The sequence below is a fragment of the Anomaloglossus baeobatrachus genome, chromosome 3 (genome assembly GCF_048569485.1).
Source record: "Anomaloglossus baeobatrachus isolate aAnoBae1 chromosome 3, aAnoBae1.hap1, whole genome shotgun sequence".
NCBI lineage: Eukaryota > Metazoa > Chordata > Amphibia > Anura > Aromobatidae > Anomaloglossus > Anomaloglossus baeobatrachus.
The window spans coordinates 447197809-447219776 of NC_134355.1; the positions used below are offsets into that span (position 1 = coordinate 447197809).

The window sequence follows — 21968 nt, forward strand, 5'->3', positions numbered from 1 at the left end:
ATACAATGTCTTTTAGGGTAGAGTCACACTGGCGTATGACTCGCACGAGTGCAATGCGAGAAAATCTCGCATTGCCCTCAGCCCTGTTTAAGACAATACAGCAGCTCAGATCTGCAAGTTTTTCCTCGGGACTAAGTGGACTGAGGAAAAAAAATCGCAGCATGCTGTGATTGTCTGCAAGTCTCGGATCACTCGCACCCATACAAGTCTATGGGTGCAAGAGAAACATCGGACTGCACTCAGATGTCATCCAAGTACAGTGCGATATATGCACAGGCTGACAATGGAGGAGATGGAAAGTTTACTCCCTCCCTTTCCTCTGCAGCTGTGATCCGACCTCTGGATTGGATCACAGTCGCATGACCCTCAGCCATTGGTCATTAGCATGTCGCATCCGATGCCATATGCCAGTGTGACCCCGGCCTTAAACAAAATACTCTTCAAGAAACTCTGGCACTACTTTTTCCTAAAGCATTTTTTTCTGTAGTTTTTACGGTTTTTGAACATTTTTTTGCAGGCAGTTTTATGGAGGGTGTTCTTCTGGTTTTTGTGAAGTCTTCTCACTGGTTGTTTTTTTTTCTCCATTGAATAATGAAGAAACTGCTAATTTTTTTTAAGCAAATACAATGGCAAAACTCTAAAAAAAGAAAAAAAAATAGAAAAAAGCCAAGTTATCTTCTGGGCACCTTTTGAGCTTTCCCACTGAGTTGTATTGTAAAATTTATGGCATCTGCCATGCGGAAAATGCCAGGAGAATGAACATGTTTATTATTTTAACCTCTCCAGGGTTTACGAACTCCTCACCACCGTCCCCATTGAGGATCACAAATTCCTTATCAGTTTTTAGATCGTGATTGTATTAAAAAAAAACAAGAAGAAAACTACCACATTGTGTGTAAAGCCTTGATGAATATATATGCATACAGGTCTCAAATTGGACATTATTCATGGGTTGCTAACAAAAGCACAGTGTAATCTACAGCTACTGATGCTTGTGAACTCCTCATTGTCCTTATTTTGGCACCAAATATTGGTGTCCTTGTATGGCCGCCCTTAGGTGGTCCAAGGAAAAGTGCCAAATCAAGGGGGAGCTGATCATATGTATCATGCTGCGTGTGCTACTTAAGGTAGTTTACGCATTTCAGATTTGATGGCCAAATGTATCTATCCATAAATCTGTCTCTTTTTTTGCTTACATCTTATGCAGAAAAGTGTCATCAGATGAACTACATCAGATGCAACCTGTGTGTGCCAGGAATACTGTGCATATGGAACCATTATTATAAAACATTCTGACATATTTCCTTGGCGGTAATGAACAGGCAAGAGTCGGTGGAGAAGATGGAAAGACAGGTTTATTTTACTTCCATCGCAGATTTGCCAATATAAAGAGGCCACTTGGCAATGTAATTTATTACTAGGTAATGGACATAAAAGGCTCTTTCAATAACCAATATCGTTTGGCTTTATACAGACTTTTATTTTGTACAAAATAAATATATTCTTTATGCTTTATAGATAAATAAATAGAAAGCTGCAGAAATACACAAATCTACAATGTATAACGGGTAATAGACACTTAGGAGGTTCTTCCAGTAGCAGAATACGAAGAGGAAGGGAACTTGTCATGGAATTAATACTAACCACATTCTGGCCACAGCGATACAGTACAATGCTCAGTAGTGAATTCCAGAGAACAGCATCAATACAGTAACATATATAAATAGGTAAACACTTCAAAGCTCCTTTTTCTTTTCATTATTTAAATTACATTTTATTCTTTGTACAAAAATAAAACCATTCTAATAAGATTATTAACAATAAATATATTTCATTAAATATTCCTTGTTATAACTCATCCTTGGGATTAATATTCAGTTCTTCACTTTTTCCTGTACTATCCCGGTTTAGTGCCCGTATGACTTCATCTGCCTGTAGCCGCTCCTGGAAGGGAAAGTAGAGAGATAATAAATATTATACTAGATAGGAACACACATAGAAATCACAAGAAATCATAGCAAGTAGGAATCCTTCCCCTGTCAGAACCCCCCTCCCCACACAAACTCATGAAGTGTGGCAAAACGAAGAGGAGAAAGTAAAAAAGTTAAGCCCCGTCACATTTAACGACTTACCAGCGATCCCGACAATGATGCGACCTGACAGGGATCGCTGGTAAGTCGCTACGTGGCTGTTGGTGAGATGTCAAATAGTCAGATCTTCCCAACGATGCAGCAATGATACAGCGACCGTAGCGGCCTATATAATGATTGGCTGTACGTGTCTGAGCTCTGAGTCGTTAACGAGGTCGTTGGTAAGGCGTCAAACACACCAATGCATCCTGCCCATTAGGACCTCGCCGATCAAAAAATGGTCCAGGCCATTCCGACATGACCAACAATCTCACAGCAGGGGCCTGGTCGCTGCTATGTGTCAAACGTAGTGAGATCGCTGGCGAGGTCGTTTTTGCGTCACAAAATCTGTGACTCAGCAGCGATCTCGCTATGTGTGAAGGTACCTTTAGTCTTGGATGACCGATAACAAGAGATTGATTGTTTGCAGGTGAGTCTTGTCATAATTCCGGTCACACCAGAGATGACCAGGCTACGTGACAATCCTTCTTTAAATCTCTGTAACTAGTCAGCTTAAAAGAGAACTTGTAATGTCAAAAAACAATATTAACCTGCAGATATTGGGTAATCTGCAGGTTACTAGTGTTCTAAAACTGTGGAGTTGTCACACTGAAAGCACAGCTACTAGGAGGAAATTAATTCTATTTCACCCAGCAGTCTCTGGCTTTCAGTCATAAATGCCCGGCCAGTACACCTACAGGTCAAGTCTGGATTCCAAAACGAACTTTATCTAAAGTCTGACTCACCCGCCGAACTGAACTTTCACGAGTTCATTCATCTCTATTCCTGAGCTGTCTACATATATCTGCATCCGCTGCATGATGTAGCACTACTTCATGGGGCCAAAAGGTGGTTCCGATTTCTGTTTCTTCCTAGCACTGATCATAGAGCTGAGTGCAGAAAATAAGAGGACTATGCAGCTGTAACTATTTGTTCTTTCTATGAATGAACAGGGCAATTTAGGAGAGCAGATTTCACAATACCAACTGAATACATTATTTAAATAGAATTTATTTATGACAAGGCGGATGAAAATTGATGTAGGAATGGCTGCTTTCCAATCAATATTTTATGAGTCCATCGCAGCTCATTTAAATTTGGGGATTATACAGCTATTCTGACATAAATGTTCAAAGTAGGTACACGAGCAATCTCAGGTGTCTTAGATATGCTTCATCATAACATATGCAAATTGGATTGGGAAATCTGACAGTTCACTTTGAGGGATAAAACATTTCTTCTGCCAGAACGTTTCTCAATGGACATGCAGGTGTGCCACCCCCATGTCAGCAGCCGGGCTGCTCGGATCCGTATCCGCGATGGCTCGAGGGGCGTCCGGACCCGGAAGGTCGTGTGGCAACTCAAATAAAGGGGGTATGTACAGGGGATGGTGTGGAAAGTTCGTGACTCCACCGGTGGTGCGTGGTAAGGTGGAGTACCACCGCTGCAGTTGGGAGTACCCAGTGGCGATGGTGTGGGCAGCCAGGTGTTTAACCACTCCACGAGTAGGGGGAATGCCCCGGGACTCGGCGATGAGGACATGGTTGTGCAGTTGGGACGGTAAGGGTCACTTGTGTAATCACTCAGTACAATAACGCTGACACCAACAACTGTGGTAAACCAAAGTTCTGGACACCGCTGCCGCTGGGAAGGAGCACGCCTGGATCCGTGCCCATTGGTGATGCATGTTAGCCTGCGACCTTTGCCTTGGCACCTTGTCTTCTAGTTGGTCCCTTTAGTGTGAAACTAATCGGGTCCCGCTCCCCAGTATGGCTAACTGGGTGAGCTTGCTCTCAGGGTTCACGCTTGGGATTTTCTGGACCGTATGTGTGGAAAGTCCTATCCCCCTCGTTGCGCTAGTACCCCAATTTTGGAGCGGGTGGAGAACGGATCTTGAAGGCTCTGTCCTCGTCGGGTATATTGTCAGGACGCCTGAAGCTACTCCCTGACCTTGGGTCCACGTACCCTGTCGTGCCCTGGCCCCTGCCCGCTGATGCCACAAGGCCGCCGGCTGTCCTCCTCGACAGTCCGTGCCCCTTGTCATGATCCCCTGCGACCGGGGTCCAGCTCCTACCAGGCCTAGACCAACATCTTCCACCTAGTAGTTCCAAGGAGCCTAGCTCCTGACCGCCTCTTACTTCACCTCTAACACTACTCTGTCCTGCTCCTGACCCCCCCTTAACCAACGCCCCAAGTGGGCGACCCTATTCCACTCAGGCCATCCACTGGTGTGTCTGGTGGGTGTGGTGCAGAATGTTCCTAGGATTTTGATTAGCATGTTCTTGGCAACACCAAAGGTTAGGGACCCTTAACCAAGGAGGAGGTGGATATTGTACAGAAGGGCAGATTGCACAATACCCTGTGACGACCTGATAAACCAGGGTGTCACACAGGGTTAGATCCATACTGGGTGGAACTGATGATGTACAACATGAAGCAAGATAATTCTATGCCTCTCTACCCCATAGCAGCTGTGTGGTCAACCTCCATTGTCAGTAATCACTAGCTGAATATTCCCGCATTATTAGCATTGCTATGCTTAGTGTGCATTGTGTAACTTACCAATTCTCTGTACATTGGATCTAGAGTGAACCAAAGAGCAACAGCACATCTCTGCCCATTGGTTACAGCTTTAACCCCATGAGGATTCTCTCCTCCTGAAGAAAATCCAACCAAGCGACCACATTTCGGCTTTATGGAAGCCTAAAAATAAACAAGTTAAAGTTATCCACAGAATTTACTGTTCAGTCACAACCCAAAGTATATATTTGTCATTTACCTGATACCCAGTGGCATACCACTTAAAGCAGCAGACCACGTAGACGCTATGGGGCACATTAGTCGGGGGGGGGAGGGTGCCGTTGCAAGCGCTAGGCCCCCGGTCCGGAAGCACACTTTCAACTGAATATTTTTTTTAGCACAATTACTATATTGTTGGGGCTACCATACTGTGTGGAGGGCTAGTGGGGGCCATTATATTGTGTGTGGGCCATTTTACAGTATAGAGGGTTGTGTGGGGTCTAACATACTGTGTAGAAGGTTGTGTAAAATCAATTATATCGTATGGTGGGCTATGTGGGGGCCATTATACTGTTTGGAGGGTTAATATGAGCCACTATACTGTGTGTGGGCCATTTTACAGTGTGGAGGGTAGTGTGGGGTCCAGCATACTGTGTGGAGGATTGAGTTGGGCCATCATACTGTGTGTAAGATTGTGTAGTGGCCTTCATACGGTGTAGAGGAGTGTGGGGGCCATTCTCTTGTTGGGAGGGCTATGTGAGGGCCATTATACTGTTTGGGGGGCTAATAGGAGCCACTATACTGTGTGTGGGTTGAGTTGGGGCCATCATACTGTGCCGAGTAGTGTGAGGGCCATTATATTGCAATGAGGGCCATTTCATCACATTGACGGCCATTACACTGTATGGAGGGCTCTGCAGGGCCATTATATTGTGTGAATGGCAGTCTTGAACACTGTTCAAGCATTATACAGTGTTAGGGTTACTGTGGGGACATCATAGTGGTTGGGGGTCACTGTGGGAGTATTATATTAGGTGGGGGAGAATTGTAGGGTCATCATATTGTTTGTATGCAGGATACTGTGGAGGAATTCACTATGGGGGTATAATACTGCCTGAGGGGCACTTTTGTTGGCATTATACTTGATGGAGGTAGTGAATGAAAGGGGTATCTTAATGTGTGGGAACACTAAGGCCCTTCAATAAAAGGAATATTAGTTTGTAAGGGCTGCAAAGTTCTGAAGCATGCCCTTCTGTGATCATGCCAAATATTTTTTTTTCTTGGGAGGGAGGGCAATTAGGATTTCTTCTATGGGGCCCCATGATTTCTGTGTACATCCCTGAAGATACCTTTAACAGGGTATTCCATTCTCCAAGATCTTATATCAATATGTAGTATGTGTAGTAATACTAATATTAGCAAATACTTCCAAATAAAAACATAGTATAGTTCTTCTGATTAGCTATGTTGCTTACCTCTTGTGTAGGGCATTGCAGTAGCTTTGGTATTCATGGTTACGACCAATTGCAACTAACTAACTGACTATATGAGTGATTGTAACCAAGGATAACTAAGCTGTAATGCCCTGCACATGACTTAACAGCTTAACATAGCTAATCATATGCTTAATATCTGCAAGTCAAATTTATGTACGATATAGCCAAGATGATTGTCTATAAAATGAAAGTAGTATCATGCTCAAAGCTGTAGTAGATGGTAAGATATGGAGCCAGAAGAGTCAGAAGTTAAAAAAAAATTGTTACCCTTTTGCTTGTCAGTATAGACAAAGAGACCCTAAATACAAAGATGTACTTATCACTTAGTTTACGGTGTGCAGTGGTTCTGATTCAAGCAGAGTTTTTAGATTAATCAATGCAGTAGGGCTAAAAAAACTAACCACACTCACACCAGGTTCTCTACGTAGATTGCCTATAGACAGTGAGCTGCTTATCAGAGGAGGGAGCGAGTCAGACTCAGGCTCACATGTTGGCGTAGTCCAAGCAATGATAAGCCTCTGGTACTAAAACAATCATTACAAGTAAACAACAGCACAAATCACCATAAGAGATACATCGCTAAAATCAGTGTTGTGACCCCTATAGCATGTTGTTTTCATATTACATAGTAAAAATCTGCTGACTGATTCAGTAACCAGGTATCTATGAAATGCCAAATAGTGTGAATAGTGCGAAGAGAGGACCAGGATTATATTATTATTATTATTATTATTAATATTATTAATAACAATTATAATTATTATAGCTACATTTATTTTATGGCACTTTACATGCGAAAGGGGTATACAAAATAGGGACAGGTACAATAATCATAAACAATACAAAACACAGACTGGTACAGGAGGACGGAGGTTCCTGCCCGCAAGGGCTCACAGTCTACAAGGGATACGTGAGGATACAGTAGATAGTTGCTTTGTAAAGTTAATATGTTGTAAAACCTTTTTATTACAGGGGGATGTATGTAAATAAGTCTGATGTAGGCACTGAGCTTGGATGTCTATTATGTGCGATGAGTGCACAGGTTAACCTAAGCAACAGTCTAAAGTGACCTGCAGCTACTGACCATGCCAGCATGTGAGACCACCTATGGGGGAGACTATGGCCTGTTTATGAAGTGGTGCTATGACTGTGAGAGGAGCAATGGGCAGTAAGGCTGAATTGTTCTGGGGCCTGAGACAGATAAAGGAATATAGTGTGTGATAGTAAGCTGTGCCATGGTTTGTGATACTGGGTTAGCTATGGTCTGTGCTGTGAGCCTATGTGCCTCCTGACAGCAGGGAGGAGTGTGCTCTGTACTGAGTCTTGTTAGAGGTGTATACGTCTCTGTATATTGGTGTCCTGTGTTACTTTGAGTATACATTACAGAATGCTCCTGTGGAAGTTCACGTATGATAAATTGTAAGACGTTTCGGTGAATCCATAGTGACTAGGCTAGACTTCTTTTCCCTCGGAAACATTTGCTGTTTCGATTATACCAATTGTTTTTGTAAAAATGGAAACCACCAAGCTTTATACTACTGTATCACCACAAAGCGTTGTGATACTGTATAGTAGTAGTAGAAAAAAACAATTTTGTTAAACTATTAACCTCACTGCCTCAATTTTGACATGTAACCATGAGCTCAAGCAAAGTTGTTGTATGACCATATGTTATACATTATCTTACTTATAAACTGTAAACATTAGAAAACATCCATATATGATGATACAATGTGACTGATCCGTATGTTGTAGAATAAGGTTTATGGCACGCTTGGATTTATGGACGCTCAAGAAGGCTTCAACCCCGTCATTAGATACAAAAAAACTTGGCACACCAAAATGAATATAAGGACTTTATTATACAGGTAATCCAAACAATGTAACAAATCGACCCCTATATTTGGGTCTTCATCAGACACTGAAATTAGACAAATACAGAAAAAGTAAACCAATAAATATACATGGATATCTATTTGTTTCTTCTTCTGTATTTGTCTAATTTCAGTGTCTCATGAAGACCCAAATATAGTGGTCAAAACGTTTCTTTGTTTGGATTGCCTGTATAATAAAGTCCTTATATTCATTTAAGTGTGAAAAATGTTTATGTATCTAATGACGGGTTTAAACCCTTCTTGAGCACCCATAATTCCAAGTGTGCCCATAAACCTTATATATTAATTTTGGTGTGCCAAGTTTTTTTTATAATCTGTATATTGGGCACATAATTTGTAATGCTGCAGATTTAGGGTATGTTCCCATGATCAGTGTTACTCGCACTCTGGATGCTGTTTAATTTCACTGCATCCAAAACTCTGCATTTTACAGTACAAGCACAGTGGATGGGGTTAATAGAAATCTCATGTCCATTGTGCTGACCTACGGTATGTTTTTCCAATATGCAGCATGCCAAGTTATCTTGTAGGTATGTGGAGTCTTCTCTGCAGATGTTCCCAATAGAATCCCATTAGGTGTGGAAAATTGGCAGGTTAGAGTCACACATGCATTTTTAGGATGCTTATGTGGCAGAAACGCCCCAAAAACGCATGTAATCCGCACCTATAAGGCCCTGTGCGCACTGGAAAATGGAATTTTCTCAAGAAAATTCCGCAGGTATTCAAAGATTACCGCACCCGCGGTAAAAAAACGCGCTAAACCGCACCCGAAAACCGAATGCGGTTTGCTGCGGTTTTACCGCGGTATTGTTCGCGGTATGGCAGCGCATTTTGCCGCGAGCGGGTTGGTATGTGCTTTATTGCATTCAATGCAATAAATCACATTGAAAAAAAAAAAAAAAGTAATTTCATTCTGAGATAGAGAAATAGACAGAAGAATAGATAGAAGAATAGATAGATAGACAGAGGGATAGATAGAAGGATAGATAGATAGACGGATAGATAGAGTCCCTGTGAGCACACTCTGCATTTCTCACGGTCGGCAGTGAGTTCACATTACCGGCCGTGGGAAATGCCCTGTGGTTACCTCTGCTGTCTCGCTGCGAGGCTGCATTCAGCAGTGTCTGTGTCAGTCGCGGCTGGATGCAAGCATCGCAGGACACCAGAGCTGTGGATTACGTTGGAGCTTTGTTTCGGGAGGGGTTAATAAAAGGGTGAACGAGGCTTATTTGTGTTTTAATTAAAATAAAGGATTTTTCTGTGTGGTTTTTCACTTTACTTGATCATGGGTTGATCATGTCAGCTGTCACATAGACGCTGCCATGATCAAGCCTGGAGATGATGGCGGTGATCCGCCACCATTAACTCCTTGTATTACCCTGACTGCCACTGCTACACGGCAGCAGGAAGAGCTGGGGACACTCCGGTACTGCCGCATAATGGATGCAACAGTCCCGGGGCAGCTGCGGCTGATATTCTCGGCTGCGGGAGGGCGAGGGAGGTGGGGGTCATTAGCCCTGCCCCTCTCCCTCCCCAGCCTGAGAATACCGGGCCGCCGCTGTGTGCTTACCTCGGCTGGACGGTAAATATGCAGCGGAGCACACGTGCTTTGTTTTCTATATTTCCGTTTGATTTCTATGTGTGTTCTATGTGTCTGTGTCTGTGTTCAATGTCTGTGATGTCTGTGTGAGTGTGATCTGTGTGTGTTTACTCTCTGCTCCGCTTTCTCTTCCTGTAATGACATCACTTCCCTGCAAAACCGCAGGCAAGCGATGTACATTACCGGAGGTAAACCGCGAAATACCGGAGGGAATAACGCAGGAAAACGCAGTGAACCGCACAGAATTTGCTGCGTGCGTTATTCCCTGCGGAATTTCACGATTACATTGGAGTCAATGGAGTGAAATCCCGCAGCGACGTGCGGAAAAGAATTGACATGCAATTGTTTTTGCTGCGGGAATCCCGCAGCAAAACATGCAGCTGTCAAAATCCGCATAGTGTGCAAAGCATTTTTTTTTCCCATAGGTTTTGCTGGTGATTCACTGCAGAGATGTTATGAACATTTTCTGCAGCGAAACATGCAGCAAATCCGCAGAAAATCCGCGGCAAAATCCGGTAAGTGCACACAGGGCCTTAATGTCAATACCAGGAAGTTTCAAAAACAAAACCGCATTGTTTAAAGGAGGACACAACAAAAAAAAGACAAAAATGCAGATTCAACTGTGTGATAAAATGCAATGGAAAAAACGCAAGTAAACTAAGAGCGCGGAGATGGAGCAGAAATTCTGCAGTGTCAAAAACTCAACTTATTCTGATCGCGGAAAAATAGCCCTAAATTCCTCCATGTGGATGATAAAATCTGTTGTGAAATATAACATGTTAAGAGTCAGTCACAGACAGACTTGATGATATTGAGGTCAGTGCTCTTTAGAGGCCAGATCATGATTTCTGGGAGTCTAATTCATCTTTACGGTGAAGATTGTTTTTTTTTAATGATGCTGGTTATGTTTTGTCGTTTTGCTACAAAACAAATTTAGAGCCAATGAGACAGCTCTCTAATGGTTTTGTGTGATGGATAAGTATCTGTTTACTTTACTAGTCAGCATTGAGGACACTATTAATTCCCAACTCTATTTGCTGAAATGTAGCTCTAAACTTGCAAGGAACCTCCAATATGCTTCTCATTTGCCTGCAGTCACTTATTATTGTACCATTCTCCAGTCCTTTTGCAAACCAACTGTTCTTTGTTACATCCAAATATAGACTCATCAGACAAAAGCACCTGTTGACACTTTATCCTATCCAGTTCATATGTTTTTGTGCATAGTTGAGTCACTTGGTATTATTTCCATGTGGTTTTTGGCCACCATTCTGCCATGAAGTCCAATTCTGAAGAGAGTTCTCTTAACAGTAGATACGTTTAGTCGGGTCCCACAGGTCGCTGTCACTTCTGAGCTGATGGCACTGCTGGACATCTTCTGATTTCAAAGTTAAAGGGAATCTGTCAAGTGATTTTATAGTACAATACTAATGTTGTTTAAGCAGGGCTTAAGCGGCTCTAACAGGTTCGGTAAGTTTTATTGCTGTACCATCTCCTGTTATCTTATTGTAAGCTCAGGAGAATTCAGTGTGACCTAGTCAAGCATATGTAAATACACATGGCATATGCCCTGCTTCCTCCTCCCATCTCTGCTGGTATCAGTGATAGTAAATCTGAACTGAATTTGCACTGCTACTCCCACCCATACTCCCTCCCACCTCTCAGCAGTGATAGTGAATGCACTGGGAGGTGGATGGGGAGAGCAGTGCATATGCAAATTATAGTCACATAGATTTGACTAGCTGTCATGAGACACTGAATTCTCAAGAGCGTACATCAAGATAAAAGGAGAAGGTACAGCAACAAAAGTTACTCATCCTAAAAGGTCGGATTAAGCCCTATTTAAAGATAACATTAGTATTGTACTAGAAAATCTACTGACAGATTCCCTTTAAATAAGCATGATGTATTTTATTTATAAAGTTTCCTTGGACAATCAGTGTGTCCACGGTCCTCAACGTTGCCAATATCTTGCTGTCCTCAATGCCAAGAAATACAGGCCAATATTTATCCATCATGCAATACTATCAGGAGATGTGTTATTGGCTCCAAACTAATGCTGCGGAGAACAATGACCTCAGGAATACAGACAATACCATGTACTATGATATCTTCAGTGTAAAGAAGAACAATCAGCACTGGAAGCCCCAATATCAACAGCATCAAGTCTGTCTGGAATCAGATGATGAGACAGAAGGGTTTGTGCAAGTAATTCACAGCAGATCTGTGGTTAGTTCTCCAATATATTTGAAACATCTTCCCTTCTGAGTTTCTTCAAAAACTGTGTACAAGAGTACCTAGAAAAATTGAGGCTTTGGTGTTGTTCTGAAGGCAAAAAGGTGGTCACCAAAAACTGATTTGAATTTGACTTTTCTTGTGTTTAGCCACTTTGCATTTTGTTAATGAGGATAAATAAAATTACACCTACTGTTTTTCTAAAAATATTATTATGTTGCAAGCTAAAACTTGCAGCACTTTTTCCACAACTGCCTAAAACTTTTGCACAGTACTGTAAAACATTTTTTTTTATACAGTAGTATAAATTGGTGAAATGTACAGGGAGGTGTGGTCTGACATGTTACATTTAAATTAATTAAGAGAAAAATCCCTTAAAAATAAGAGAAATATCTAATATATGTTGGATATGCCAAACCTGGCCATTTTGCCAGATACTTGGTAGCTTTCTAGTTTGGCTCATAGACCCACTCAGGTGTATCCAGCATTAATGTATTCTTAGACACTCCGCATCATTCCGAATGTCCTGTTATATTATTTTATTTTGTGAAACAGACGCTTTTTAACGTTCTTTTTTATGTAACGTATGTCAAGCTGAATGTGAAAAAAAAATTTCTTCAGCAGGTAGATTAGTCAAAAGTTCAGAGTCAAACTCATCATGGCTCTTGCCTCTCAAGGAGAACAAACATTAAAGCACCACTCCAGCGTTGTTTGTTGTTTTATTATTGCACCCCTGGAGTGGCACTTTAACACTAGAAGTCCCAGAGAGGGGTCATTTAACATTTCTACCATTGGAACCCTATGCAGCTCGAAATTTCTGGAACTTCTAGTGTTAAAGGTAAGTCCCCTTCCCTTAGTCATATACTCACTTTCCGGCACCTTCACTTTTTACCGATGCTGCTCTGGTCCCGCGGAGCCATCTTGTGACTGTATTTTCTGACTAGCTGAAAGACAGAAGTTACAGCACAAGCTCCCAGTGCAGCACTACAACAGCCAGAATGAGGCTCTCATAGAGTTATATTGAGTTGTGACTTCCGGTGTGCTCCATGAAACACGAGAGAGTGCTGCCAGGTCTCACATCATAGGAGACCAACTAGAGCGGGGGTGATAGAAGGCGAAGCCGCCGGAAGAGGAGTATAATACAGGGGGCACGGGACGTATGGTGGATTTAAAGCAACACTGCAGCGGTGCAATTAAAAAATTGCTGAAGTGGTGCGTTAAAAAATGAATGACCATAGGCTTCGGTGACTACTGGACAGAACAAGCATATACGGCTTTGAACTAGATTTGAAAGATTTCACTTATTTCCATGATTTCCATGATACATTTCTTGTTGCCACCACTAGAGGGATGATTTGGATAAGGCTCGATTACAATTATATGTTTGAGGAAAAAGATTTCAACACCAGAAAGAACACTGTGTATCACACCTTTACAACTATGTTATTACATATAACAGGCAGAAAGAAAATACAGACTTACTGTAACAGTTTTGGCATCCATTTCGGTAAACACAAATTCACCGCCATCAAAATCCCCATTAAGATAAAGTAGAGCACTGATGGAAAAAAATAATGTGGTATTAATTCACAGTAAGCCCGAGCTATTTTAAACACCTACTTTTAACACACATTGTCATCAGCCATTATATATTACGTCACATTTTCAGATCCAAAGTTATTGAATGGAATGGCATTAAAAGTAATCCAGCACCAAGTTTTTGATACCTCAACTGAGAACAGCATTATGTAGGGGCAGAGATCCTGATTCCAGCAATGTGTCACTTAGTTTACTGGGTGCAGCAGTTAGATACTCCGAAACTCGTTGAATAAAAATCACCTTTCAGGGCTTGCTTTTATTCCTCATTCAATGGCAGTGCAGATTTTAACCCTTATCATCCACAGTTAGCTGTCCACTTTTATGGGAGTAGTTTTTTAGTGAACCGAGTGGGGTCATGTGACGCCCTGGCAAAACCAGGTAGTCACAGATAGGCCCCCGCATAACACCATCCCCCACTTAGGAAACACACAGCAAACCTAAAACCCTAGTCGCCCCAGAAGGGAAAGATAGACACACCAGTGGACGTGACCAGGCGGTTGGACACGCCCACCCAGGTGTTTAGACAGTCCGGGGAGGGAAAACAGTAATTAGTTCAGTTTGGAGTTCAAGTGGAGAGGAGTGTGGGCTGGAGCTAAGTGTAGCTCCAGCAGTGAGAGTTCAAGTTGAATAGTACCAGGGTAGGAGCCCTGGTGCCTTTGGCTAGGAGGCAGACGGTGGCCTCCATCAGCAGTAGATGGGAAGACAGCTTGACAGAACCGAGGTGGACCAGGACAGGGTTGTAGCCCGCCGATACCGACACGGGGAACCGACCCGGAAACCGAAGCACAAAGGAAGGTTCTCAGACCCTGAAGCCAGGACTGGAAACAAGTGGCCTGGTTAATTGACCAATTGAGGCCAGAACTAGAGGTTCTGTCCCACCCAAAGTCCCTCATAGAAGACAACAGCCCACCGAGAGGGATAAGAGGTCTACACCAGGGCCCATAGATCCCATGGGCCAGCGTCTGCGGGCACGGCTCCTTAGGCCACATCCAGCCGGGAGCAGACTCCTGAGTTCCAGAATAGGAAGTCCACCTTACACAAAACAGTGCAGAGGAAAAGGATAGAGACCACCAGCCCGGGTGGGGGACCCGAATGCAGCCACGGCACCAGCCACCAGCACCTTGATTTACCAGAGACTTGTGTGATTTATTGACTGTGAGTAATCAAACCTCCCCCCTTTGCCGTCGCTATACCCTGCACCAGACACTGGGCCCCAGGGCAACCATCCCTACCCACGGAGGGGTTAACATCCAGCTGCTGCTACATCTCCCCCGGGTGCCCCATCACAGCAGCGGTGGTGTCCCAACTCACCACACACCGTGGGTGGCGTCACAAACTTAATACGGCCTAGCCCGTACATCTACGTCCCCCCATTTTATTCGGCGTGTCCGCGAGACCCCCGGGTCCGGAGACCCTCGAGCCACTAAGCCAGTAGGCCCGGATCCGAGCAGCGCTGTCTGCTGGCACGGGGGCGGCACAGTCACACGTTACATTAATTAGATATTGTGTGACACACTCCGCTGAGCCATATATCTAATTCCAGTGTCTGCTACCTAAGCATAGCTAACTCCTGCTTATGATATAGCAAACAGCACCAACTATTCAGAATTAGTGCTGCCAGCTGTTCTCGATGACACCGTCTACGTGTCAGTATTACTTTGCTGTCAGCAGCAAAATGGCTCCGCTCTCTGATTCCAAACTTCATCGCCCCTTATCCTTTTACAGACACCCAGAAGGAGAGGAGTGACATCAAACATGTGAGCAGATGCCGCTGGAGTTGTAATATGTGCTAGCAGTACATTAGGGTTTCATGGCAAATTTTAGAAGCGGTTTCCCCTAGTGTTTAAAAGTGGAAACAAAACTTCATTTTTTTTAAAATATTTTACTCCATTAAAAATAAATGATAATATATTGTTTAAAACATTAATACAATTTCAGTGTTCAATTGTTGACAACATTTTTAATTTGTAAGGTACTCTCCCTTTAAAATGGACTGAGGCAAATTGGAAAGCTGAGGTCAGATTAAACTAAATTTTAAATTCTTTCTGGAAGCAACGGACAAGTGTTCTGGAAACTCAAGAGAAGAAGGACCAGCCACCTCACAGTTCAAAAGCCTGAATTTCCGACAGTACAGGATGATATTGCTCAGCACTATATAGAGGTTTTAGAACAAAATATGCTCCAATCCAGACAATGTCTATTTCAGGGAAGTCCTTGCATATTTCAGAAAGACAATGCTAAACCATATACTGCATCCATCACCACAGCTTGGCTTCACAGAAGAAGTGTTCGGGTGATGAACTGGCCACCTGCAGTCCAGGTCTTTCACCATTAGAAACCATTTGGGGCGTTATAAAATGAAAAATCAAAGAAGATCCAGGAATATTGAGCAGCTACATTCCTACATCAGTCAAGAATGGGACAACATTCATCTCCCATACCTCCAGTAATTGGTCTCACTAGTCTTCCCAGACATTTACAGACTGATATAAAAAGAAGAGGGCATGCTACACAATGAAAATATGGTCCCATCCCAACTTTTTAAGATGTATTGCTGCTATCAATTTCAAAATGAGTTAATTTTTTCGAATTAAATGGAAAAATATCTTACTTTCAACTTCTGATATGTGTTCTATGTTCTCTTGTGAATAAAATTTGGCTATAGGAGATATAGGAGCTTTCCATCTCATTGCATTGTTGTTTTAGATTTTACACAGCATCCCAACTTTTTTGGAATTGGGTTTTGTAGATCTAATACATATTTGATGGTTAACTCTTTGGGGTGTTGTAAGTCTAATGTACAGTATATCACAAAAGTGAGTACTCACTTTTATTGCAAGTGGTTTTGACAATAATGGCTGTGTTGAGTTATTAGAGGGCACCAAATTTACACTGTTATACAAGCTGTACACTGACTACTTTTATTGTATCAAAGTGTCATATCTTCAGTGTTGTCCTATGAAAAGTTATAATAAAATATTTACAAAAATGTGAGGGGTGTACTCACTTTTGTGATATACTGTATATGGCCACTTTTGGACTAAGATAAGGACCATAGGAGCAGTGTCAAGGCAGCAACAAAGCGTGTAATATACAGTAGTGTCACACACAGTAGAGCATCAAAATGGTATGACATTTTTAATGAAAACAATTTTTAATTAGATACATAATTTTGGGTTCTGAAAGTTAATACACAATAAAAAAGCAAAGTAAGGCTATGTGCGCACTGGAAATTAACTTTTTCCTAAGGAAAAACCGGGCCCTCTGAAAGAATCCCGCACATGCGGTAAAAAAACGCACCAAAAGCGCAACAAAATCCACATGAGGTTTTGCTGCGGTTTGGTCCCTGTGGGTTTTTACCATTATCTATGGCAAAAACCGCAGGTACCTGTGGTAAAATCCGCTGTAAATCCGCAGCGTGCGCACACAGCCCAAGGATTTACTGCGGATTTTTTACCAAGGGTTTGCCGCGGATTTGCTGCAGAAAATGTTTCTAACATTTCTGCAGTCATTCCCCAGCAAAACCTATGGGTATAAAAAATGCTGTGCGCACACTGCATTTTTTTATACCTGCGTATTTACCCGCGGAATTTCCGCTATGGAATTAACGTGCACGTCACTTCTTTTCCGCAGGTACCTGTGGTTTTTGCCATAGTTAATGGTAAACACCCACAGGGACCAACCTGTGGAAAAAACGCAGCAAATCTGTACCATAACTGCACCAAACCGCATGCGGATTTTGTTGCGGTTTTGGTGCGTTTTTTTACCGCAGGTGCGGTATTCTTTCAGAGCGTCCAGTTTATCCTTAAGAAAAAAATCATTTTCTAGGGCGCGCATGGCCTAAAAAGGAGCAATTTTTGTCTTAAAATAGAACTGTGCACATTATTTTTCACACAGTACACCTAATTCATACTTGTTGGTAATATACTAACTAAGCCCAACAAAGTCTCTTTTTTGTACCTTTGTACCTTTTTTCACATCTTTATCTGCTTCCCAGTGAATCCAGCTTCACAAAGTAGAATAGGTGGATGTATACTTATCTGCTAAAACTACATTTCATGGCAACATTTGCTTCTTCTCAATGCTGCAGACCGTTCCCTCCTTCTTCTGCGTGCTCCGGACTAGCCCCATATGTATGAATTATTATCAAGCTAATCTAAAGTATAGAACTCCCTTTATACTTCTGTGCACTATCTGCTCTTGTGCAGTACCATGGCTGAGCAATTTTATTTTTTGCCTTCTTTATCTGTATAGTTTACATGTTTTTAGATACATGTTAGCTGGTATCTAGTAGAGCTTAAGGGCCGCTTTACACGCTACGACATTGCTAGCAATTGCTAGCGATGTGAAGCGCGATAGCACCCGCTATTGTAACGATATGTGGTGATCGCTGCCGTAGCGAACATTATCGCTACGGCAGCGTCACACACACATACCTGCACTGCGACGTCGCTGTGACCGCCGAACAATACCTCCCTCAAGGGGGAGGGACGTTTAGTGTCACCGCGATGTCACAGCGATGTCACTAAGCGGCCGTCCAATCAAAATGGAGGGGCGGAGATGATCAGGACGAATATCCCGCCCACCTTCTTCCTTCCACATTGCTGGCGGGATGCAGGTAAGGTGAGGTTCCTCGTTCCGGCGGTGTCACACGTAGCGATGTGTGCTGCCGCAGAAACGAGGAACAACATCGTTACTGCAGCAGCAACGATAATTGGGAAGATGGGGGCATGTCACCGATTAGCGATTTTGAACGTTTTTGCGACGATTCAAAATCGCTCATAGGTGTCACACACAACAACATCGCTAAAGCGGCCGGATGTGCGTCACAAATTCCGTGACCCCAACGAGATCGCTTTAGCGATCTCGTAGCGTGTAAAGCCACCTTAACTCTCCTGCTCTTCTCCACAACAGAACTCATAATAACTAGAGGAGACCCAATCTGAAACACAAGCTGAGCTTGATACTGACACATCAATGATTTGAAACAGCTCTGTTGATGCATATGGCAGACAATTATCTTCTGCCATATGTATAAACTGCTCAGCTTTTGTCTAAGCTCTGCAATGTCCCGTTATTACAAATTAAATTGTGAAAAATGGCAGATGATTTGAGCTCTGCTATAAATTAACTAACAAAGACATAAAACAATACAGGCAGCTATACAGATAGAGATGACATAAGATGGATGGCAATCCTTTGGAGGAAGGAAAGTATGTGGTGATATATACAAAATGGGGCAGATTTAAAAATGGCACACATTAATAAATATCTATATACAATATTATAACTTTTTAATCATTCCTGGAATCTACTGTATCACTATGCTAGTGATGGGGTTTACTGTCCTTGCATTATTTTCAGTCCGATAGTACCTGTAATCTCTATAAGTGTATGCCGGAGACTCTTTCCAACATTCATTAGCTTCAGGGTCTAACAAACAGTTGTCTGCATGAATTGGGTGGCTTAGATCATTTCTATTGTCCTGTTGACCTGTAGATGTGAAAAAGTAAGATTATTTCAATAGATTTACTACACACCTAAGTATGAAAGTAAGAAGAGTAGAAAGATTATCTGCGGAGTTCTACAAAGTTTAATAGTCATCATCAGATATAGCACTAGAAAAATAACGTCATACATATCACATGTAATTGTATATTAAAAGTTCACAATCAAAGTTCTATTTAGTATAGTTTACAAATATTTTTATGACCCAATAATATATTACTGAGAAAGACCTTCCTGCTTCTGTAATAGGAAATCAGTGTCTTCTATGAAGTGAAATTTATAGGGATGTTAAACATACAAATATCACTATTTTTTCCATGTCTATAATTCGGATTTGAGTAATTGAAGCTTTCTGATAATGACTAGCAATTATACAAAAACCATAGGTACAGCATATCTATCTGGCACCCACACAGATTAAGGCTGGTGTCACATTGTTCACATATACCATCGGTTGTGAGACAATTGGAGGTGACATGCTGATAACACTCGGCTCAAAATCTGCTGTGAGCGTGATCCGAGAGTCATTTACTGTGATCCGATTCTCTCACATGCAAGAATTAGAGCACAGAGGAGAAGAAGAGATTAATCCTCCATCTTCTACATTGCCTGTCTCTGCATATATTGGACTGGATGACATATGAGTGCAGTCTATTTCTCACACACCCATAGAATTGTATGGGTGCGCTTGATCCGAGACTTAATGCCAATCCTTACTCTGTTTAGAGCTAACCTGCAGATCTGATCTGCATCACTGACTAATATTGGCCCGAGTGCAATGTGAGATTTTCTCGCATTGAACTCGTCCGATTTATACACTAATGTGAGCGAGCCCTAATAAAGATAAATATGTCTGACATAATGTTGATCGGACACTGACAGATTCTAACGGCCCTCATACACATTAGACTAATGCCGGCTTAAACCGCCGATATCAACAAGTTCACGTCACGTTTGTATGGTGGCTGCACCTGATTGATGGTTGGGAGATATATGGTTTGCGCTTGTCTGATTTTGGACTGCCAGGCACATTGTTCTCCTGGAGATAAGCTGCCATACATGTATAAGCTGTCGGTTTTCTCACAGAGAACACAGAAGCGCATGGCCAAGTGAGCACTCCTGTATATGGCGGAGTCAGCTGTGATAGCTGTTGGCCGAACAACTAAGGCCCCGTTACACGCAACGACATTGCTAACGATATGTCGTCGGGGTCACGGAATTCGTGACGCACATCCGGCCTCGTTAGCGATGTCATGGCGTGTGACACATACGAGCGACCGCTAACGATCAGAAATATTCACCAAATCGTTGATTGTTGACACGTCGTTCATTTTCCAAATATCATTGCTCGTTCAGGACGCAGGTTGTTCGTCGTTCCTGAGGCAGCACACATCGCTACGTGTGACTCCCCGGGAATGACGAATAACAGCGTTCCTGCGTCCTCCCGCAATGAGGTGGGAGTGACGTTCATGCGGCTGCTCTCCGCCCCTCCGCTTCTATTGGTAGCTTGCTGAGTGACGTCGCTGTGATGCCGCACGAACCACCCCCTTAAAAAAGAGGTTGTTCGGCGGCCACAGCGACATCATTAGGAAGGTAAGTACGTGTGACGCGTACTACCAATATTGTGCGCTACAGGCAGCGATTTGCCCGTGATGCACGAACGACGGGGGCGGGTGCTTTCGCTAGCGACATCGCTAGCAATGTTGCTGCGTGTAAAGCAGCCTTTAGCTGAAACACTGTTCAGATGACAACTATCTAATTTGTGTGGGCAACTTAAGAGATATATTATGATCATCTAATATAAACAAAAAAAAAATCTGACCAGAACAAAATGAACAAGTGTCAACAGGTACTAGCTGCTGTGACTGGATTATATACACACACTGAAGAGTGCAGCAGCACCCTGTCTGCGCACGATATTTAGAAACATTAAATATGTGATTCTTAAACAAATTGTCCAATATGTGAGCTAAGTACCTTAATATTATGTATTAATATATACATAATATTAAGGTACATAGCTCACATATATACATGTTCTTATGTTCTATTTACAGTATTGCCATTTATTTAAAATTTCCTATATTTATTATTTGTACATACAGTATCTTGGTGCATATTGTATTGTGTTGCCGCACACTTTGCTGTGCATTATTATATACAGTGGAACCTCGGTTTATGAGTAACTTTGTGTGTGAGTATTTCGCTATACGAGCAAAGCTTGCTGTAAATTTGTAACTTAGGTTATGAGCAATCTTTGCTGTACGAGCAAATACTCACCGCACACACTTCCGGTTCCGTACTTTCATTGCGCTCTGACCCGCTCTTGCAGTCCGCAGAAACACATACAAACACAAACAAACAAGCACAAACACACACATACACATACAAATACACTCACATATGCTCGCCTAACCTTCCGTTCCCTCGCCAGCCTCCTGGTTCTTGTAGTTCGCCGGTACAGGATGTGTATTGGGTAACCATCGCGACGATGGAGGAACTTCCGCTGTCAGTCGCTTCTCAAAGGCAGCGCGCTGACCAATCAGAGGCAAGTGGCTCATGCCTTTGATGTCAGCGCGCTGGCAGTGGAAGCTCTGGCATCGGTCGCGATGGTTACCCGATACACATCCTGTACCGTCGGACTACAAGAACCAGGAGGCCGGCGAGGGAACGGAAGGTAAGGTGAGCATAATATGTGTGTTTGTGTGTGTGTGTGTTTGTGTGTGTTTGTGCATGTGTGGAATGGCACAATAGGGAACCATGATGGGACATATATTATTAGTAGAAATTCTAACTCCCAGGACTATGATTTACTGACATGCAGAAATCTTCCAAAACTAGTGGTATACAATAAGGCAATGAACACGGCCTAGTTGTGGTTCTTCCAGATGTCAGTTCTATACAACCCTAGTCAAAGGTATGTGCTTCATTTCATGTTTTCCTGATTACTGGATACAAACTGATTTACTTGGTGTATTTAGGAAAC

At 42.6% G+C, this 21968-nt stretch overlaps 1 protein-coding gene across 2 annotated transcripts in view; it reads right to left on the reverse strand.

Annotated features, from left to right (window-relative positions):
• Nucleotides 1-1337: 1337 nt before the first annotated feature.
• Nucleotides 1338-21968, reverse strand: part of P3H2 (prolyl 3-hydroxylase 2) — a 285452-nt gene continuing 264821 nt past the window's right edge. For both annotated transcript variants that reach the window (XM_075340475.1, XM_075340477.1), the window contains 4 exons: nucleotides 18850-18967; nucleotides 13358-13433; nucleotides 4692-4832; nucleotides 1338-1944 (listed from right to left, as the gene is read on the reverse strand). In XM_075340475.1, the coding sequence (XP_075196590.1) occupies nucleotides 1849-1944; nucleotides 4692-4832; nucleotides 13358-13433; nucleotides 18850-18967 (431 nt within the window). In that variant the 3' untranslated portion in view covers nucleotides 1338-1848. The remainder of the gene's footprint in view (nucleotides 1945-4691; nucleotides 4833-13357; nucleotides 13434-18849; nucleotides 18968-21968) is intronic.